This window comes from Primulina huaijiensis, chromosome 5, assembly GCF_012295235.1.
Source record: "Primulina huaijiensis isolate GDHJ02 chromosome 5, ASM1229523v2, whole genome shotgun sequence".
In the NCBI taxonomy this organism is placed as follows: domain Eukaryota; kingdom Viridiplantae; phylum Streptophyta; class Magnoliopsida; order Lamiales; family Gesneriaceae; genus Primulina; species Primulina huaijiensis.
The window spans coordinates 22370989-22392495 of NC_133310.1; the positions used below are offsets into that span (position 1 = coordinate 22370989).

The 21507-nt window shown below is 34.5% G+C and overlaps 3 protein-coding genes and 1 non-coding gene across 7 annotated transcripts; 2 read left to right on the top strand and 2 right to left on the bottom strand.

Annotated features, from left to right (window-relative positions):
• Positions 1-736: 736 nt before the first annotated feature.
• On the top strand, positions 737-6472 carry LOC140977241 (PWWP domain-containing protein 5-like). 4 transcript variants are annotated; one of them, XM_073441909.1, is made up of 7 exons: positions 737-958; positions 1079-1185; positions 1278-1830; positions 3099-3133; positions 3220-3357; positions 3781-3925; positions 3999-6472. In XM_073441909.1, exons 3-7 carry the CDS (start codon positions 1593-1595, stop codon positions 6359-6361), a joined length of 2919 nt encoding a protein of 972 aa, XP_073298010.1. In that variant the 5' UTR covers positions 737-958; positions 1079-1185; positions 1278-1592; the 3' UTR covers positions 6362-6472. The 4 variants fall into 4 exon arrangements, with proteins under 4 accessions (XP_073298010.1, XP_073298008.1, XP_073298007.1 ...); XM_073441907.1 differs by lacking the exon at positions 1079-1185 and having other exon boundaries at positions 1278-1471; positions 1566-1830; XM_073441906.1 differs by lacking the exon at positions 1079-1185.
• Positions 6473-8525: 2053 nt separating this feature from the next.
• TRNAT-GGU (transfer RNA threonine (anticodon GGU)) lies at positions 8526-8597 on the bottom strand. Its single transcript has one exon. It is a non-coding gene; the product is annotated as a tRNA-Thr (tRNA).
• Positions 8598-11369: 2772 nt separating this feature from the next.
• Positions 11370-16022, top strand: LOC140977242 (uncharacterized). Its single transcript, XM_073441911.1, has 8 exons — positions 11370-11573; positions 11966-12145; positions 12242-12511; positions 13273-13307; positions 13395-13532; positions 13967-14108; positions 14182-14840; positions 15093-16022. Exons 1-8 carry the CDS (start codon positions 11489-11491, stop codon positions 15909-15911), a joined length of 2328 nt encoding a protein of 775 aa, XP_073298012.1. The 5' UTR covers positions 11370-11488; the 3' UTR covers positions 15912-16022.
• On the bottom strand, positions 15657-20971 carry LOC140977243 (ribonuclease MRP protein subunit POP4). Its single transcript, XM_073441912.1, has 10 exons — positions 20865-20971; positions 19808-20013; positions 19279-19314; positions 19108-19184; positions 18716-18978; positions 18023-18091; positions 17872-17930; positions 17535-17636; positions 16301-16894; positions 15657-15931 (listed from the first exon to the last, which is right to left on the bottom strand). The coding sequence occupies exons 1-9, from the start codon at positions 20948-20950 to the stop codon at positions 16791-16793; spliced, it is 1002 nt and encodes a 333-aa protein (XP_073298013.1). The 5' UTR covers positions 20951-20971; the 3' UTR covers positions 15657-15931; positions 16301-16790.
• Positions 20972-21507: the final 536 nt, after the last annotated feature.

A 21507-nucleotide genomic window follows, 5' to 3' on the forward strand; every position in this document is an offset into this window, starting at 1 on the left:
ACTTTTTTTAAAAAAATGACTTCCTCAAATATTGTTAATGTGTTTAAAAAATCAAGCACATTTAGTCACGTACAAGGGGTTTTGTGATTTTATGCATTGAGTTTTTCGTTTTTTTAAATTTCAAAAGAGGTACTAACTACGGGAAATTGGACTTAACTCCCCAGCCGTCGTTTTTTTTTGTGTTCAGTCCCTGGGTACTTTTTTAGTACCACATTTTCACATGAAGTGTACCACATTTCCACATGAAGTGTACCACAATTTGTATGACATAGTACCACAATTTTGTGGGTAGGGAGTGAACCCAAATAAATGTTTTGGTTGGGGATTTTTCACCAACTTCCCTTACTAACTACTAATGCAATTTGCCCAAAATAAATTTATTGAATAAACATTAAATTTTTTATTTAACTAATAAATTATTATCATTTTGTTATAAAGCAAGAGGATATTGTTATGAAGCGAGAGGAAGGGGTTGATATAAAAAAAAAATTGTGGCGAAATTGAAAATAAATTTATCGAATAAAAAATAAATAATTTCATTTTAATTAATTAATTTTAAAAATTATTTTATGCTTGATATTTTATTTCAATTTCAATAAATAGGCTTCCGCAATTCAGAATAATATTTCAAAATTAAAATTTAATTAGTTTCCTATATTTGTAATTTTTAAACGATTAAAGTCTAGAATTTAATTGTAGAAAGAATTACGAAATATTATACATAAAACTCTATTATAATTCAGAAAAAACCTCTCGCTTCATTTCCTTCCTTGTATACTCACTGCCGTGGCATTCTCCTATCAAACAAACCCTACGATTTTAACGACCGCAGTACTAGGACTTACACTTTCTGATTTATTGCGAAATTGTAGATGGATTACCTCAGAAGATTGATTTCGAGGCGCGATAGAAATCAGTCTCATTGATCTTTCATCTCAAAACAATTTCCAGTTTCCAGGTACTTTTTGTGATTTCTCGAATTTTTATGTTTTTTTTAATTGGGATTGTGAAGTAGATGATCTTCCACGTGTGTGTTGGTTGTACGTTCTGGGTTTGAGGCCTCCTGTGTATGTAAAAGTACACAGTACCAGGATCCCAGATATGTGGATGGGAATTGGATTATTTAGGTATTTTTTCGTGGGTATGTTGTTTTACTGAATCGAAGTACGGAGCCCTCTTCACATGGTGATACAAAGTCTTTTTTTTTGTTGAATTCAGTTTCTATTGAAATTATGTCCAGGAAATGCTATATAAAGTTTTGTTGTGTTTTTCTTCAGAAAATTTGACAGAGCACAACACTCATGACTTGCTAGGAGATACAAGTGCTGAAAGAAGAGCTGGCACTGATTGTGCCATCGAGGAATTTCCCGTACTTCATGAAACAACTGAACCCAAAATAACCCACAGCAAAGGGAAGTATGACTTGCGTAAAAGTCTAGTCTGGGACAGTGCCTTCTTTACTAGTGCAGGTACTGTTTGTCAACTGAAGATGAATTGAATAATGTTCGTGGAACTGTCCGATCCACTACTTGCAGCTAGTAATTAATCTATTTTGCAATTTGGGGATTCTGGATCCAGAACAATTACCCACCATGCTCGAAGGACCAGAAAAAAGCGATAAGAAATTATTGCCTAGAGTTGAAGAAGATATTTCAGGGAATGAGTCCATATCCACTTTTGAAACTGATATTTTGACTGTAGATAGTCTTGAAAATGACTTGTTTGACGACATCAGAGCTTCTCTCCAGAGATCCAATGAAAAGGCATCCAACACAATAAACTCTAGCATCAAGATAGAGACCATGGATACAGATAGCACTGCCATTTCATGTGAGCTTACAGTTCTATAATATTTTAGTTTTTTTTATCCTCGTGTGTTTTAAGGATATTTTCTTCAGATCTCTAGGTGCTTGATTGGGATGTTTCGGGTTTTCATGTAATTGTCCTCACTTCAGTAATTGGCTGTTTTAAGTTAATTAATCAGTTGGGAGAAACTAACTTTAGGACTAGTATCTTTTATGTCTCTTATTATAAGTATGACATCATGACATCTCTTTTAGTTTCAGCTATTACTATTTAGTTTTGGAGGTTTGCACATCAAGTACATGCAAGATGTTGAATCCTATAAGTAGACATGGTTAGAGATAGTACGATATTATATTCAATATCCAGTCTTGTCACGAGCTACTATATTAAATAATATTGGTAATTTAATTTGCTTTTACGAAAAAAATAGTGTTACCTGAATGATATTTGCGTCCAATACGTGTATTCCTAGTTAATGCATTAGTCTAAGCATCTAGATGAGTAGGTTTCCCGAAGGGCATATTTTAGATTTGTGTCCCAACTCAATATTTGTTTTAGTAACTTTGGAAGGTTGTCAATCCCTAGGTTTTCTCTGAGAGAAACTATTTACGTTCTTTTAGAACTGCAGTTGACAAGTTTTGCTTAATGTTTATCATGTGTGAACCAAGGTTCAAAAATTTCCTATGCGTTAATCGGTCACAAGACCAGCGCCTAGAGCCTACGCCACTAAGTGGATTCCACGATATCAAAAGACTTGTAATGGTTCTTAGAATAAATTTCAGCCCAAACTTTGTTAAAATCCAATCGACACCTGGTTCATTCCTCCTGCAACTTCTGCTTAAGGCAGGTCAGGATAATAGACAACGCAAGAAATATCATATAAAGAAAAAAAGTACCTTTAGGACCTGGTTCAATTTTCTTATGTGTGCAGAAGTAAACAGACAAAGAAGATGAGAGTGGTGTGTTAAGGTAAGCGCAAGCCAACAAATCGTGTTTTTAATTGGGCTTTCAATCCCAAAAAATTAAACGCAGAAATCTATAATTCTTTCTTATGTCATGTTCTGATTTAATTGGGCTTTCAAAAATTAAAAGCCAAAAAAAATTCTCAAAAAAGCTTTAAAGCCTAGGATCGCCTAGGCGACCGCCTAGCCCGAGTTTTAGAACACTGGTGTGAACCTAGCTTGCTTATTAAATTATTTTTGAACTAATATGATTTCGTGCACCCACTGGTGGTTTTCTTCTTTATCTCGCTCGTTAAAATATTCTTGAACTGATACAATTACGATAAACAGCTCTGCAAAAGGACTACCTTGCTTCTGAAAGTAAGGTGAGTCTGGTTTTTCAACCTGAAAAGATATCTGTTTACAATAGCTTTTCCTGTTCTAATTACTGGAGACTATGGCAATTCAACAGAATCCGAAACCAACTTTAAAGGAAAACAGTGGCCTGCAAATTATTAGGCTGTTAAAAAGTCAGCCAAAACAGAATATGTTGAAGTTAGGATCCGGGATAGCTTTTAAGGAGGATGGTGGTCATTCACAGGTGGCACAGGTAAGTTTTTTACTCGAACCATATAATCTAATATTATGTCCTATCAAAGAAATGAACTTTGGGTGCCACCAGTTTACCATCCCATAATCACAAATAAATCTGAACAGAGCTAGCTTATCTAATTTGAAACCTATTTTTTTGCTTATCCTTATTTGATATATTATAAAAAAATATTTGATTTGACCTTGCTTCTCATGTACCCAATGACATTATGATATTTGCTTCGACAGTGTGTAATGAGGTTTGAGATCCAATTTATGTTGAAACATTTTGTCTTCTTTTAGATCTATAACCTTCATTTATTTAATTTCCCCCTCTTTTATCGAGAAGGTTGAAATGTAGCTTCAATTATTTTATTAATTTCATAAACAGAATTTGTTCTCATTGATGACTAACACCAACAATTTATTTTAATCGTTGAAGTCTTCGGCCATGAATGGTGAATCAAATTTAGTACCTAAGCCACCCCAGGCTGTCAGCAGGTCGATTCTGGATTCAACAGCGGTAACAAAGCAGGATGATTTGGGGAGAATTCGTGCCAAATCTGAATGTGGAAACTCAAAACCTGGTACTGCAAAAAAACTTTAGTCATTTACTTTTGAAACATGATTAATATAGAATTAATAGTGTTTATTTGACAGTTTTGGAGAAGGTGGCTCAGCCACCAAAACCTTCCATCTTAAGTGGTGCTCAAAGGCCTTTGCCAAATCCTGCATTGCCATCCAAATCTTCTTCATTGTGTTCTTCGACTATCAGCACAGATTTAGATAGTAAATTAGATTGCACACGTGAGGGAGCTGTTCTCAGCGATGTGAAGAAATATGGAACTGGGAATGATATAAATAGCATTGTTGCCAATGAGGTGGAAGATGCGAAGAAAGTTGGAATTGGGAATGATACAAGTAGTATTGTGGCTGCTGAGGTGGAAGATATGAAGAATTCCGGTACCAACCATGATGGTAGTAGCGATGTGGATTGGAACGTGTGCCAAAATGAGATTGGTGAGTCAATCTTTGAAGATGGAATGGCCGTTAATGAAGCTGTTAACTACAAAGATTTAGATAGTAAATTAGATTGCTCGCGTGTGGGAGCTGGTCTTAGCGAGAAGCAACACTTTGTCGTTAATGAACATGTGCCAGATGGTGGGTTGGAAAGCAAGGGGTTAAATAATGTCAATAGTGCTGACATGTTGTTGCAGAGAGGATGTGGAGGAGAGTGTGTGACCGAAAAGGAAGGAGAGTATAACGTGTCAGATCTCGTATGGGGAAAGGTCAGGAGCCATCCATGGTGGCCTGGGCAAATTTTGCCACCTTCAGCGGCGTCAGATAAGGCAATGAAACATTTTAAGATAGATACTTATTTAATTGCATATTTTGGTGATCAGACATTTGCATGGAATGAAGTGTCTAAAATGAAGCCTTTTCGGACTCATTTCTCAGAGATGGAGAAACAGAGCGATGCAGAAAAATTTTGCCGTGGTGTTGGTTATGCTTTGGATGAGGTTGCTAGGCGAGTTGAGCTCGGGCTGTCATGTCAGTGCTTACCTAAGGAGGTGCATATTGAGATAAAGTCCCAAGTTATTCAAAATGCTGGTGTCAATGAAGAATCAAGCATTAGAGATGGTGGAGACCGTTTATCAACTGCAACATCATTTGTACCTGGAGACTTTTTGCAGTTTTTAAAGTCATTGGCAGAAGCACGAGTGTCAGAAACAGATAGATTGCAATTTTGGATAACGAAAGCTCAATTTTTGGCTTTCAGTCGATGGAAGGGTTGCCACCAGCTTTTTATTTTTCAAGAACATGGTGGATTGTTGGAGAATGATGCTCGATTTACTATGGAGGAGGGGGAAAGGAGTTCTCGAGATTTTGTGAATGGAGGCCTTTCATATTCAATTGATGCCATTAAAGTTAAATCGAAAAAGAGAAAATCGACTGCTCAATATGTCTCTTCTCGAAAATGTAACCACGTATCAAATGATGAGCTCTCAAAGATAAAGGAAAAATCCATACCTGTCTTGGCAGCATCTGCGAACTTGAGTTTACTGGATGATGAGAAGAATGCGGTGAAGAGTGGCACAAAGACAGTTTCTGCTGGTAATAAACGTGGACGCATTAATTATGTTTCTAATGCTAATGCTAAAGCTAAAAGACAAAAAAGTGTGCTCAGGCCTAGAGATACATGTTCTAGTCAGGCCATATTCAGTGGTGGTGGATCAGAAGTACGATTTAATGCTAGAAAATCTACAGTTGAGGAAATGATTCCAAGTGAGTTCAACCCAGATGAGATTCTTTTAAAGCTAAACTATGCTGCAATAAATCCCAGGCGAGGGTATTTCATCTTAACTCCTATCATGGGCTTGCTTCGTCAAATCCGATACTCAGCATGCCTGGAAAAACCACATTTACAAAATCTGAATAACCATTCTGAGAAGTTTGAGAACAAAAATACATTCAGCTTGGAGGCTACAGTTCTTCGTTTTGAAGGTACCAAGGACTCATACTGGACTGATAGAATTATTCAAGGCTGTTCTCAAGAACAGGTGATGCTCGAACCAAAAAAGACTGCTACGAAGGATGCCTCTGGTGCTGAATTAGAGGCCAGTATCGGTATGATTGCAACCTTGGGCGATCAAAAGCAAGGAGATTCTGTTAGTCTTCATTGTGAAGCAGAAAACTCATCTACTCAAGTTGATGAAGGGTCTGAGGAATATTTTCCTACTGCTTTACTCCTTAATTTTACAAATCTAGATTCCATTCCACCAGTTGAGAATCTGAACGAGATATTCAAGCATTATGGACCTTTGGATGAGACAGAGACTAAAATATTAAATAAAAGCAAACGGGCAAAGGTTGTCTTTAAGAGAAGAGCAGATGCTGAAGCTGCTTTTAGCAGTGCAGGGAAGTACAGTATTTTTGGGCCTTCACTCCTAAGTTACCGCCTTCACTATGTTGCTAGTAAACCCTGTGCAGCCTCAAAGGGGAGAAGAAACGCACATCCATGAGAAGCTTTGCATTTTAAATTTTATGGGCATCAGTTTAGGCATTTCATGTTTTCATAAGATCCAATATTTACCGAACACGTTGGGCTAAATATTATAAGGGCGTGCACATATGTTTGANTTTGTTTAAAATTTGTTTAAAAACTAATTTTTTCATTAGTATTTTAATTTTATATATAATAAAATTTATAATTTAATTAAATAAAAAAACTTATTCGACTCAATTTTTCCATCTTTCTTGACTCAATCTTAGATCTCATTTCATTTCTTATCTTCACAAAAAATCTTTTTCCTCTCAACCTTCCATCCTCTTATTTTTTGGCTAACAATTAACCACGAATCTATAAATTAATCTTCTACAACAAATCCAAAAAATAAAATTATGTATTGAAAAAAAATTTATTTTGAGATATCAAATTTATTTAGTCTCGTCAATGTTCACGACCCAAGATGAAGAACTTCACCCAGGTCGTGACACAACCCTTGGCTTCACGACCCATGGGTCGTGGGTCTTGTGCTTCACGACCCAAAGGGGTCGTGAAGTCACGACCCTGGGTCTTGTGCTTCACGACCCAACTTTGGGTCGTGAAGCACAAGAGTTGGGTCGTGAAGCACAAGCACTACCCTGGGTCTTGTGCTTCACGACCCAGTCGTGACGTGAAGATTTCACGACCCTTTCATGATCTATGGGTCGTGACACAACCCATTAATTTTAAATTTTTATAATAAATAACATTTGTTTTGTTTTAAATTTATACAACTAATAATTTTTTTGTTTTTTTTTTTACAGGTATACTTTCTCGCTAAACTTAGAAGAAATCAATTTTTTGAATGCAAGTTAACTTTAGGATCAAAATACGTTTAAATCTGTAAGAAGATTGTATCATTTTTAAATGAGAAAGAGATAGAATATTTGGTGCAGTACACTCAATTTGATAATTTAATTTTATGTGTTAAGGATTATAACAATTTCAAATTTCAATCAAAACTGAGTCGAGGGTTATGACTCGTCAGAAAATTGGGTCGAGATACACGCGACCCAATTTTGGTGGATCGCGTGGGTCGAGATGNCTTCACGACCCACCCGGGGTCGTGACGTGAAGATTTCACGACCCTTTCATGATCTATGGGTTNCCACTGAGTTAAAAGGGCTTCCTTGTCTTGGCTTGGGGCAAGAGAAGGTAGAATAGGCCAATAGAAAGATTCCTACCATCACAAAAGATTCGATAAAAAGATGGCGCACAAGAAATCCTGTTGGTTACCCAAAAGGTCCTCAAACAACTCCAGGGGATATCTGCTAAACTCAGTGTCTGGGACGTATTCTTATTGGGAAGAGAGCTCCAANAGAAAGAGATATAATATTTGGTGCAGTACACTCAATTTGATAATTTAATTTTATGTGTTAAGGATTATAACAATTTCAATTTTCAATCAAAACTGAGTCGATGGTTATGACTCGTCAGAAAATTGGGTCGAGATTATACTCGACCCACGCGACCCAATTTTGGTGGATCGTNTCCTTAATTAACATCCCTGAGTTAATGAGCCAAGGAGCTAGTGAGCCCAATGAGCTGAGGATGTCCTTGACCTCTCTTCATTTTTTTTATTTAAAAAAAAATATTTAGAAGTAGAAGTGCCCTTCATTTTTTTTTTAATTTTTTTTCAAAAAATTTATTTTTAAACAAAAAAATAGAAGTAGAAGAGTCTTCTCGACCCACTCTTCATTTTTTTATTTTTTTTCAAAAAATTTATTTTTAANTAGTCGAGTATAAATTCAACCCACATTGTTAGAATAAGAGATACATTCTTCTACTTGTTATGAATTTTTTAACTAACATACTTAAATTATGACATATAACTAATGTTTACACAAATAAATTTTTTTATATATATTTACATTCTATTCATATATAAAGTGAATTATATATTATAAAATGATCAAAACTCAAAAATATCAAAGATTTCCTACCCACTCGACCCAAACCCTAAACCCTAAACAAAACCCTAAACCAAACCTCTAACATTATCACTCGACTCACTCTTTTTATTTTTTTTATTTAAAAAACATAAAAAAAAATTAGAAAAGTGTCGTCGATCATGTATCTAACTCAACCTGTTCACCTTTCGTCGGTCCGACTGACAATCCAGTTTCACTTCAATGCCCCAAAGCCCTTTATCGGATTTGAACCGATGACTTACGCCTTACCATGGCGTTACTCTACCACTGAGTTAAAAGGGCTTCCTTGTCTTGGCTTGGGGCAAGAGAAGGTAGAATAGGCCAATAGAAAGATTCCTACCATTACAAAGGATTCGATAAAGAGATGGCGCACAATAAATCCTGTTGGTTAAATAAAAAAAATTAGAAGAGTGAGTTCTTTATCTCTTAAAAAATAAAAAAAAAAAAAAAATCAAAAGAGTGGGTCGAGGTCTTCACGACCCAGCACCTCGACCTACTGGGTCGAGCGTCTGAAGAGTAGGTCGAGTCAACCCGAACAAAGAGCTCGACCCCAGGTGAAATTTAACTAACTAATTAATGATCTTATCTAACTAACATATTCAACTCCCTTTTCTCGATTTAAAAAAATCAAAATCTCTTTTATTTAATTAAATTTTAAATGAATCGTATATTTTTTATTGACCCTTCCTCATATTGACTTTATTCTCGTACGTTTAGTCCTTTTTTGTTTTTAGTTTCCATTCCCCTTTTGTTGTGTCGTTGCATGAATGAATTTTGATTAAAACATTTTATTTAATTTTCAAAAGTTTATCCTGAGTTTAGAGAATGAATCTTTTTTTTTTCAAAAAGTAAAAATTACTGTTATTTATTAGATGAATAAATTTTGATTAAAGTATTTTATTTATTTTTTAAAACATGTTTAAAAAATGAGAAATTGATTATTCTAATTCATTTCAAAGTCATAATTTTATAAACGACTTTTTTTACTAAATATTTTACATTATGTCTTATATGATTGAAATATCATATATTACTTTTTTTTTATTCTAATTTATTTGCTCTCATTTTTTAATGTCTAGTTATCAAGAAAAATAAATAACTAAAGAATCAGATTCATGCCAATTATCATGGACCTCATTCTTCTTTTCCGACATTGCTCTACATTTTTGTTCATTATTTCAAATAAGTTACTTTACAATAATTGTTCAATCTATGTTCTCAATTTTTATATATTTTTAAATTTACATCATTCAATATTTGATAACCAATTGAAATCTAATATTAAGATATTTAACTCAACATAAGAGGTTCCATTTGAGACGGTTCAAGTCCACGATAACCTTGTGACATTCCATCGATTCTCAATAATTAGATCCTAAAACTCGGGGTTATGTGATAAGTTTGTATGGTTTTCAAGAATTCAACAAAAAAATTATTTCAACAATCATCAAGAACACATAAATATACATTTTTAATATGTACAAATAAAAAAAAATTCAAATATATTTCAACTTCAAAATATTCTTGTTGGAGTCGATATATCGCTAATCTTCCACTCATTAATACATACAAATAAAAGAATTCACATATATTTCAAAAAATTCACACATATTTCAACTTCAAAAAATTCACATATGTTTCAATTGCAATAAATCGCAAATCATCCACTTATTTCAACTTAAAAATATTTTTAATTATAAAAACTTAAAATTATGGAAAAATCATGACAATAATCAAGTCAATTTTTTTAAAAAATTAAAATCAAAATTAGAAAATTTTATTTGAGCCAATATATTCAACAATTTGATTGAAACAAAACCGTTTTGCCATATATCTATGCACATATATTATTATAAACAAAAATTAATCATTATTTGTGTAAAAAAATAGGTGGACAAAAAAATGAAATTCATACATGTTTGAAGAATTAGAATAGATATGCTTCAATGTTCCTAACGCATGGAATTGATGAGAAAAGAAAAGAAGTTAATAGAAAAATTGATGTGAGAAGGGTTTAAAAGATATCTTTGTAAATTGATATAATAAAACAAATGTTTGATTTATGAACTTAATTGAAGGTTAAAATTAATTATAGTAATTTGGTGGAGGGTATTTAAGAAAATCTCTCTTAAAAAATTTATAAAAAAGTTTTGAGTAAGATACATAATAATAAAATCAGTTTATGAATAATCAATATACCAGAATGTACGATAATAATATTCACTAAAAATTGAAAAATGTGATAATATGTAAATTTTGTTCATATATTATTTAATATTTTAGAGAAGAATGAGATCTTATTATACTTAAATAACATAAAAATAAAAACCGTAATCGAATTAAATAAACAGATATAAATTGTCAATTATACATCCTTTAAATTTAGTTAATTATAAAAACCTCTTATACATTGTATTTCACATTTACTATTATAATAATTATATTTTAAAGTTTAACCATAATTTTTATCTTATATGAAAATAAACTCATTCTTTTATTAATATAATTCAAAATACAACTTAAATTTTAATGTGACATATAAATTTGATTTATTTTCAGTAGTTAATTGAATCAATTTAGTTTGAATTTTAGTTTGTTTGATATAGTTTAAACCTATTCATTAAATGATTTATTTATTTAAAAATTCAATATGACAATCGTATAAAGTTTTAAAATAAAAAATATAAAAACAAATCTCCTTAAAACTAATGTTTAAATAATATAATATAATATTTTTTTATTGTTGTGCAAGAGCAATAAAAAATTCATAAATTGACCATTTGTACTCCCCAATATTTTTACGTATTTATAGAAAAAAATTAATCAAAATTTCACGAACCTCGACTAAAACTTAGGATAATTTTTTTTATTTTTTATTTTATTTGTGAATGGTAAAATTTTAGTTGTTTTTTTAAAATAAAACTTTTAATTGATATAAAAAAATTAGATAAGGTGGAGTGCTTTTTTCTTTGAGAATGTAAATTAAATTAAACTCCACTGAAATATTATTATATTATAATATATAAATAAACCGCCTCTTTGGCAATTCAAAAACTTTCCCCTTCGCGCTCTCGCTTCATCTCCTTCCTTGTATACTCTCTCCCATTGCATTCTCCTATCAAACCCTACGAGTTTAATCCCGAGATTCAGATATAACAATCGCGAAATTGGAGATGGATTTGCCTGAAAAGATTGATTTCGAGGCCATAGACATCAGTCTCATTGATCTTTCCTCTCAAAACGATTTTCAGTTTTCAGGTAATCTTTATGATTTCTCGAATTTTTATGTTTCTTCTTTTGGGATGGTGAATTGGATGATCTTGCTTGTGTGTGTTGGTTGTGCGTTCTGGGTTTGAGCCCTCCTGTGTATGTACAAGTACAGCAGGATCCCAGATATGTGAATGGGAATCGGGTAATTTAGGTGTTTTTTTTTTCGTGGGCATGTAGTTTTACTGAATCGAAGTACGAAGCCCCATTCACATGGGGATACAAATGTATATTTATTTTTTGTTGAATTCAGTATCCATGACCCATTAGTTTTATTTCCAGGTCATGCTATATAAAGATATCTGTTATTGTTTCTTAGTTTGCTCATGGCACATATGATTATACGTCTTGTTGACAGTTTTTGTTGTAATTTTCTTTGACAGACCTCAACGTTCATGACTTGCTAGGAGATGCGAGTGCTGAAAGAAGAGCTGGCACTGATTGTGCCATCGATCAATTTCCCATACTTTATGAAACAACGGAACCTGAAATAACCCACAGCAAAGGGAAGTATAACTTGCGTAAAAGTCTAGCCTGGGACAGTGCCTTCTTTACTAGTGCAGGTACTATTTGTCAACTGAAGATGAAATGAATAATGTTCGTGGAATTGTCCGGTGCCCTACTTGCAGCTAATAATTAATCTATTTTGCAATCTTTAGGCGTTCTGGATCCAGAAGAATTGTCCACAATGCTCAAAGGACCAGAAAAAAGCGATAAGCAATTACTGCCTAGAATTGAAGAAGATATTTCAGGGTCAAATGAGTCCATATCCACTTTTGAAACTGATATTTTGACTGTAGATAGTCTTGAAAATGACTTGTTTGGCGACATTAGAGCTTCTATCCAGAGATCCAATAGAAAGGCATCCAACTTAACAAACTCTAGCATCAAGATTGAAGCTATGGAGACCGATACCGCTGCCATTTCATGTGAGCTTACAGTTCTATAATATTTTTTAGTTTTTTTGTCCACATGTATTATAAGGATATTTTCTTTGGATCTCTACGTGCTTGATTCGGATGTTTCGGGTTTCCATGTAATTGTCTGCACTTCAGTGCTTGGCTGTCTTCAAGTTAATTAATCAGTTGGAAGAAACTAACTTTAGGACTAGTATCTTTTATGTCACTTATTATGAGTATTACATCATGACATCTCTTTTTGGTTCAGCTATTACTGTTTAGTTTTGGTGGTTTGCACATCAAGTATGTGCAAGATGTTGAATCCTATAAGTAGACACGGTTAGAGAGAGTACAATGTTAAATTCAATGTCCAGTCTTGTCACGAGCTACTATATTAAATAATATTGGCAATTTAATTTACTTTTACGAAAAAAATAGTGTTGCCTGAATGATATTTGCATCCAAACGTATATTCCTAGTTTAGTGCATTGGTCTAACCATCTAGATGAGTAGTTTGCCTGAAGGGCATATTTTACCACTTTGTGTCCGAACTCAATATTAGTTTTAGTAACTTTGGAAGGTTATCATTCCCTGGTTTTTCTCTGAAAGAAACTATTTGCATTCTTTTTTAGCTGCAGTTGACCAGTTATGCTTAATGTTTATCATGTGTGAACCTAGCTTGCTTATTAAATTATTTTTGAACCAATATGATTTTGTGCAACCCACTGGTGGTCTTCTTGTTTATCTCGCTTGTTAAAATATTCTCGAACTGATACTATTACGATAAACAGCTCTGCAAAAGGATGACCTTGCTTCTGAAACTAAGGTGAGTCTAGTATTTCAACCTGAAAAAAATATCTGTTGACAATAGCTATTCTGGTTCTCATTGCTGGAGACTATGGCAATTCAACAGAATCCGAGACAAACTTTAAAGAAAAACATTGGCCTGCAAACTATTAGGCTGTCAAAAAGTCAGCCAAAACATAATATATTGAAGTTAGGATCTGGGAAAGCTGTTAAGCAGGATGGCGGTCTTTCACAGGTGGCTCAGGTAAGTTTTTGACTTGAAACAACCGATTTAATATTATGTCGAATCAAAGAAATGAACTTTGGGTGCTACCAGTCCACCATCTCATGATCACAAACAAATACGAACAGAGCTAACATGTGTATCCAATTTGAAACCTATTTTTTTGCTTATCCTTGTTTTGATATAGTATAAAAAATATTTGATTTGACCTAGCTTCTCATGTACCGAATAACATTATGATATTTGCTTAGTCAGTGTGTAGTTACTAGTTAGACTTGAGATGCAGTTTATCTTGAAACATTTTCTCTTCTTTTAGATCTATAACCTTAATTTCTTTAACTTCCCCCTCTTTTATTGAGAACGTTGAAATGTTACTTCAATTATTTTATTAATTTCATAAACATAATTTGTTCTCATTGATGACTGACACCGATAATTTATTTTAATTGTTGAAGTCTACTAAGAATGGTGAATCAAATTTAGTACCCAAGCCACCCAAGGCTGTCAGCAGGTTGATTCTGGATTCAACAGCAGTAACAAAGCAGGATGCTTTGGGGAGAAATCGTGCTAAATCTGAATGTGGAAACTCGAAACCTGGTACTGCAAAAGAACTTTAGTCGTTTACTTTTGGAACATGATTAATATAGAATTAATACTATTTATCTGACAGTTTCGGAGAAGGTGGCTCTGCCACCAAAGCCTTCCATCTTAAGTGGTGCTCAAAGGCCTTTTCCCAAGCCTGCATTGCCATCCAAATCTTCTTCATTGCGTTCTTTGACTACCAGCTTGGTGCAATCTACAAGGTCCCACGCTTCAAATGATATTTACAGCAGTATGTCCTCTAATGCCCCTGCAAAATCTTCACTTGCAGCAGTGAGAAGAAATCCAGTCAAGAGCAGCAGCTCTCTTTCAGCTTCATCTAGTCCTATCCCCAAAGTTCCATCTAGAGGGGCGTTGAGAAACAAACCATCACCATCTACTCTTTCGACTTACGTGAAGTCAACTAAGATCTCCTCTAGTGTCTCACCAGCTAGTTCAATTAGTGAATGGTCTTCAGTATCATCTTCTTCTTCCATAATTAACCAAAGATCTAGTAACTCAAGGACCAGTGTAGAGATGGATTTTTGTAGATCTTTAAGCAGTGACAACACTCTTTTAGATCCAAGTAATCATTCTGCTAACCGACTAGCGGAGGTACAAGAAAATCATGAACTTGGTTTGCCTGGTAACAGGTCAACAAAATCCTCAACACGCGTGAGTTCCCTTCAGACTCTTGTGAGACCATCAGGATTACGAATGCCATCCCCCAAAATTGGGTACTTCGACGGGGTTAGCTCTCAGTCTCTCTCTCTCTCTCTCGTTACTTTTTGATTGTAAATCCTCAACAAGGGATTGTACTGGTTCTTATGAACAAAAATGTAGATCATTCATTTAAAACAGGGTTGTTAAATATATTTGTTGCTGCTTTCTTGAGATTATTTGCGAAAAGCGCATCTGAGATATTTGCAAAAAACTAGAATTTATTTCTAAAGTTACTATTTCTGCCCAGTGCTGGGTTTCCAATTTATTCTACCTTTTCAGGTGAAATCATCAGTTTGCACCCCTAAGAAAACAATGCAATCCCCATCTAGCTTGCATACTGTGATTCCTAAGAGTGGATCTGCTGTCTGCAGTTCAAATCGAGGCTCAAACATCAAGCTGAAAAGTGACAAGACTTCAACAGCTAGAACAGTTAATACTGCGGCACATATTAAGCCTAATTTTCCACAAGCCATGATTCCAACATCCTTCCATACTTGTGTTGTGACGGATGAAAAAGATTCTGCCAGCTGGTCTCTTGAGGGTGATGGTTATAAAACAAGAGTTATTTCCTCAGAAGCACAGAAACAAGTTGTTGATGCTGGTGCAGGTTCAGGTGCAGTTAATGAGAATGTAGCTGGCTTGAATAATGAAACTGGCTTGGATGTGGATAAAAATATGGGTTTTGGGGGTGTCAAAATCCCTCTTGCTGAAGGGATCGATCCTTCAGGTTGTATTGGTGGGAAAGTGGATGAAGGTGGAAGGGTCGAGCAGAATCACCTTGAGAATAATACCCATCAAACTTGCAATACTGGCGACAAGGAAAATCATAATGCTAAAGATCCAGGGGAGATGTTAAAAGGGCTCAGTGTAGATCTAAATCCCTATATACCCAGTTCAATGGCTGAAATTTTAAAGGAAATATCAAATTGTGCTCCACTCTCGCCTAAAACTGCCACCGAGTTTGCAGTTCCCAGATCCCCATTTGCTCCCAAGAATTGTTTCTGTGATCATGAATTATTTGATGCATCTAAGGACTCTGCTAGCTCGGTTGCAGATAAACCAGCTTTTCTATCGCCTTTGGACGAACACAACAGCTAATAATAGAAGTCAGCTGGATTCTAGGGGTATGTTATGTATCGATGATTCTGGCAAAAATCAATTACATAAATTTATTGTTTGATGTTATTTCAAAATATCAACTTTTTATGAGCTCGCATGGTCGATTGCATATTATGTTTTGTTATGCATATGTAAACAAATTATCCTCGGCTGGAAAATCATGTTCAAAGTGTCATCTACATGCATGAAAAACCATTTTATCGAAAGATCTCGACTGCTCTTCGATCCCGTAAAGAGTACAAGAAATGAGTTGAATCTTGTGAACCATATGAATTGCATTTGAAAGTTGCTCCACTTTTTCCTGTCCATGTTTCTGTAAATATGTCAGATTAGGCAGTTGAAACAAGCTGTCCGTTGAATTGCCATACTCTTTTTCATGAAGGTATGGCTGCTGGAAGAATGAGATCATGTGCAGAGCGTGGTTAGCCGTATAACAAAAGTGTTATTTCATCATACTGGCGCCTAGTGTAAAATTTTTTTTATAATTGATACGTTTGTTTCATCCAAGTGGTTTATCAAATCTCTGCAGGAGTATTATATTCTCCAAAAGTTTAAATTGTCAAACTCTACTTGTATCCCCTGTAGCTGTCGCAGCTAGGTTGTCTGTTTCCATCGAACTTTCGAACAATAAACCTTCATTTGCAAGGATTTTAAACTCGTGGACTACTTATGCACCATGTCAGTTTTACCAATCCGTTCAAAACCTTAAATCATTGTCAACAATGATTTGTATATGTAACATTGTCTCGTTTCTGACTCATTGAAAACTCTCCGACTGTGACGACGAAAGTGGGGAAGATGACAAGTTGGATAAACTACATCAGAACTGGATCATTCCGACTACAGAGAATACAAACATCATGACCAAGGAATTAATCTTCTCGATGCAAGTCTATCACCAAGTAGGGTAATCTTCCAGCAATCAGCTTGTAGCACGAATACAGATAGCTTTTTCGGCACAACTGCAAAGAATAAGCGCAAGATCAGAAAATTTTTGAATGTGTGCTTTGTGCAAGTTCGTGAATCAAAACATGTTCCACAATATGCAAAGAACATCCCGAAGAGCAGGGCCCAGCAAGCCACTCACATAAAATATCTAAGGAATTAAATGTCTTCTGTATGCTTCAGTTTAGCATGAGGGCAAGCGGCTTCAAGTATCTGAACTAAAAGTCAGGCAACAAGAATACACAGCATGGATAATTGGAAATATCTGAAGAAGAAGTGTAGATCTAGATATGATCTAGGGGCCACTTTCCCAGTATTATCCTGGACTCTTAATCTCACTTAATTTGAGACATAGACGAGACAAATGGATCTTTTGCCAGCAATCAACCGAGAGCGGAGCAAGATGGAAAGTACAAACACAAAACTCGTGCTTGAAGAAACAAGCATCAAGATCAATTTCTTATCATAGAAATTACAGACGAACTAAACTAGTGCATAAATACACACACGTGCAAAAAACATGTAGCAGCTCACTCTTTAGCAAGCAAGACAGCAGATCAAACTGCATGAAATTAAAGGATGCATTTACCAAAAACCTGTGTTGATAATAGGAAAATGAACCAAAGCCAAAAGAATCTCAGAGATATAGGGCACCACCTCTGAATTTGTTGTCCTGGGTAATAATTCCAAATGTCTGCTCAGTTTCTCGGATCATGATGCCATATGTTCCAATGTTGGCAACTATTTTACACCTAACAACTAAAAAAATTAAACAGAAAGTAAATACCACATGATAGGAGTAGAATTATGCAATAAACCTCATTACTACATTAGAACTATAGTTGGTCTACTGACGGTATCCCAAAAACACTGCAACGTCTTGCGAATTAACAGCGTCGAACAGAAGATTATCAGATCAAGCAAAGTTCCAAAACACTGTGGGGTCTCTTAGCACATACTGAAAGCTACTTGGGCAGAAAGTTATTTTTCTAACCTAAAATGGTAGCACCATGAAGATCTGCATTGAGAAAACACTGAGCCAACTGATCTTTCCTGTCAGGGAATCCAATCACACAAAAATCAATATCGTATATGAGATGATATAATAACAAATAATAAATGAAAAAAATCAGATTGCCACTAACCCAACATTATTCAGAAGTCGCGATGTGTAAGATTTCCACTTTTCATGCATAGACTTGAAGATTTCGAAGCTGAAACCAAATCAAACTATATGAGAATTGCTAACAGAATCAATGAAATCTTAGTAACCAACCTCACAAATTTATATGATTACTCGATGAATTATCATTAGTTATACTAATTAGATTATAACTTAGCAGGAGCACTGACATTACATGGCCAGGAGGTCCAGGACATAAATTTTAATTCAGATTATGCGCATGCCAGAAAGAAGCGTACAGTGTTTTGTCAAAGAAGCTAAAGACCTAGGCCTCAAAATTTTCGATCAATTAACTACTCCAGATAAGCCAAATATGCCTTTCCTTTAATCGCGCCTCCATATTTTTATATCCCAGTTGCATAGTTCAATGAGAATGAAAAGCAAATGATGGGCATTTTGTCCTAAGAATTAGAAGCACTGAGAGTTGAGGAACGTCGAAACAAAATTATATCAAGTCCTGTGAAAACATATATAAACTTAAGTAAACATTATAACCATACAATTTCCCTATTGAAAGAACTTTTCTTGCTTGTTTGATTTATATACTGCTACAAGAAAAGACATCAAGAAACTCAAAACAGAACTGGAAAAAATGTGTAACAAAACAGGGAAATTTGAGTACCAAGAAAAGATACAAAAGGACCAATGGACTCACTTATGGAATTCTTCAGGCATGTCAAATGTTCCCTTCTTCTTATGCTGCTTCAAGGACATATGCTTTTTGGAGCGCTTTGAGCATTTCTGACGGGCCTGAAGATGGGAATGGTTGGAGAAGCCACGCTTTTCGACATAATTATCAAGGAGTATTGTATTCTCAATTCTCATACTTTTGGATCCCTGAATGTACTTCTGAGCGGAATCTCCATGTTGAAATAGATCATGCAAGATATGATCCACCGTGGCCTTTTTATCAGAAATCTGCACATACAAGAGCAAGTTAAAAAGTAGTGGAAATATAATGAATTCCTGTCTCATGCGTATCCGCATAAAGCTTCTACAAAAATCAAAATTCACAGAGACAGGCTATAGTGAAGACTGAAGAGTCACCTGGTTACACGATGGTAGCAGTTTTTCATTCACAGAATGAGAAAGTTCAAAGTACGCTGGCTCATTTACTTCCACATCTGCAAATTAGGGTAGATACAACTTGAATTACAACATTGCCAAACTTATTTTCCCCATGCATATAGAAACTGGAATCACCATATACAAGCGTACCTTGTTTTGAAGTATGACTAGAGAAACAAATATTGCCTGCAAGCATTAGGAAGCAGCTCAATGAGGAATAACAAACTCATACATAAATGAGTTTCACACAAATATATTTGAAGTTCATTTGCATGAAGTATTACGTGCCACATACATGATCCTATTATCACTTCTTAACATTACCCCCAACAAGTCAAAACACATCTACAATTTGTGCGGTAAGGGCAAGGAGCCGACTTACAAATTTTATGAAACAAACTACAGAAATTCAGTCATTTCACCAAACTTGTGCAATCTACTTTTGTCTTTTGACATAGACATCCTCACATCCATCTTAGGTACCTTAATCAGTTGCACAGGACATTATTATAAGGTCATCAAACAGACCCTAGAATGTGCTAAATCTGAAAAGTATTTTATCTCTAGACTTTGGACAGTTCAACAAATGAATTAAATATAGGAATTTGGCATTCTCACCAATTAACCATTATTCGTTAAAAACAAAAACAAAAGCAAAAAAGGTAAAAACAAAATAAACCTTTTCTAGAAGAGGTATTTAAGGAAGGTTTTATAACCACATTATCTGCAGGTGGACGCTTGACATCAGACGTAACTGGATTCGTATCTTCCATTGGCCTTTTTTTGGTCTTCTGTTGTTGTGCATGAAATTCTTCCTTTGCTTGTGCAAACCTTCGCTCCAGGGCTTCCAGTGTTCGTTTCCTTTGATCCTCCATTGTTGCCCCACTAACAAAATTTTATAAAGTAAACACCACTTCAGCGGAATAGAACTGGATAGTTAACATCAAATGAAGTTCAATCAAATAAAGAAAAAAAAAACAATAATACAAATGTAAAAGCAGCAGTCAAACAGTTAATAACCCTTCTGAAAAAATCGAATATGGTATCACTGAAAAAATAAAGCCACCGAGATTTTGTGTGATGTGAAACTCATCAAACTGCAGAACCAGGGATAAAAATTACAAGATTAATATTAATTGGATCATCTTCACAAAAATCTATAAACATAAAATATAGCTTAACTTAGCACGTAGCCACATACACAGTAAAATCGTAATCCTCGCTGTTTTGTTTACTGTTTATGGGGTAACAATAGAACCAGATAATAAATTAATTCCTATACAATTAATCCTACTGAGTTCCTCTAAAATTCAACAAAAATAGCATCAAAAGCCCAGATTTCACAATGTTTTGAATTGTTGGAATTTTGAACGAAGATTGCCTGATGATAGCTCTAAGGAATCAAAAATTTAATCCTATAAATATTAAAATCAGCTGGAAAACGAACTGCACTACAAGCTAACAAAATTCATAATCTTAACCAACACTAAAAAATTTACCAAGAATTGAAGCTAAAAAAATTATCCCAATTCGAAACTAAAATCGCCTAAGATAGAAAATTTTATCGTTTAAATGAGAATAAAAAAAAACTGTGTTTCGAGGATTTCATAATAAATTTCAAGAAATAAACGAAACCCGTCTTCAAATCTCCTACAGACGCCCGAAAAATTAGCTGAGAGTGCATTCCATAAGAATATGAACCGAAAGAGTAGGAACAAGGAAAGCACGCCGAGGACCTGCTTCTGTGTAGGGCTTCGCCATCAGCAAATCCAACCGATCCGAAAATTAGGACATACGATTGGGGCGTCGGAAACGACGACATTTCATAATGGGCTTGGGCCAGAAAAACCCAGCTAAACATAGGCCTAGAAAAAACAGAAAATTCATTTTCAAACAAAAAAATAGAAAACACACACAAAAAATAATAATAATTTTATTTATAGTAGGTATCTTATACCGGAGAAACGAGTCAATTCGGTTGACCATGCAACTAAACGACTGTTTAAACAAAAATCGTCGTCTCAAAAACCGTCGCTAACACCTATTTTTTTTGTAGTGAACCGATAAAGTTTATATGTAATTTATTTATTGATAAAATAAAATAAAAAGAAAAGTGTTTTAAAATGTTTGCTGGTTGTTTTTATAAGTTTTTAAAGCATTAAAAAATCACAATCACAATTATAAAGATTCTAAGGAATTTTATATTTTTTTCTTTTGAAAGATGAAAAATAAGAACAAAAATTGATTTGGCTCCGTTCCAACTTAGCTAAACATTTAAAACCAAATAATTATGCATCTGGCTTTGTCTCTGCTATATCCCCCATTGTTGATGTACTCCAAAAACAATATATAAGGGCCATACTATCCAATGGTTTAAAG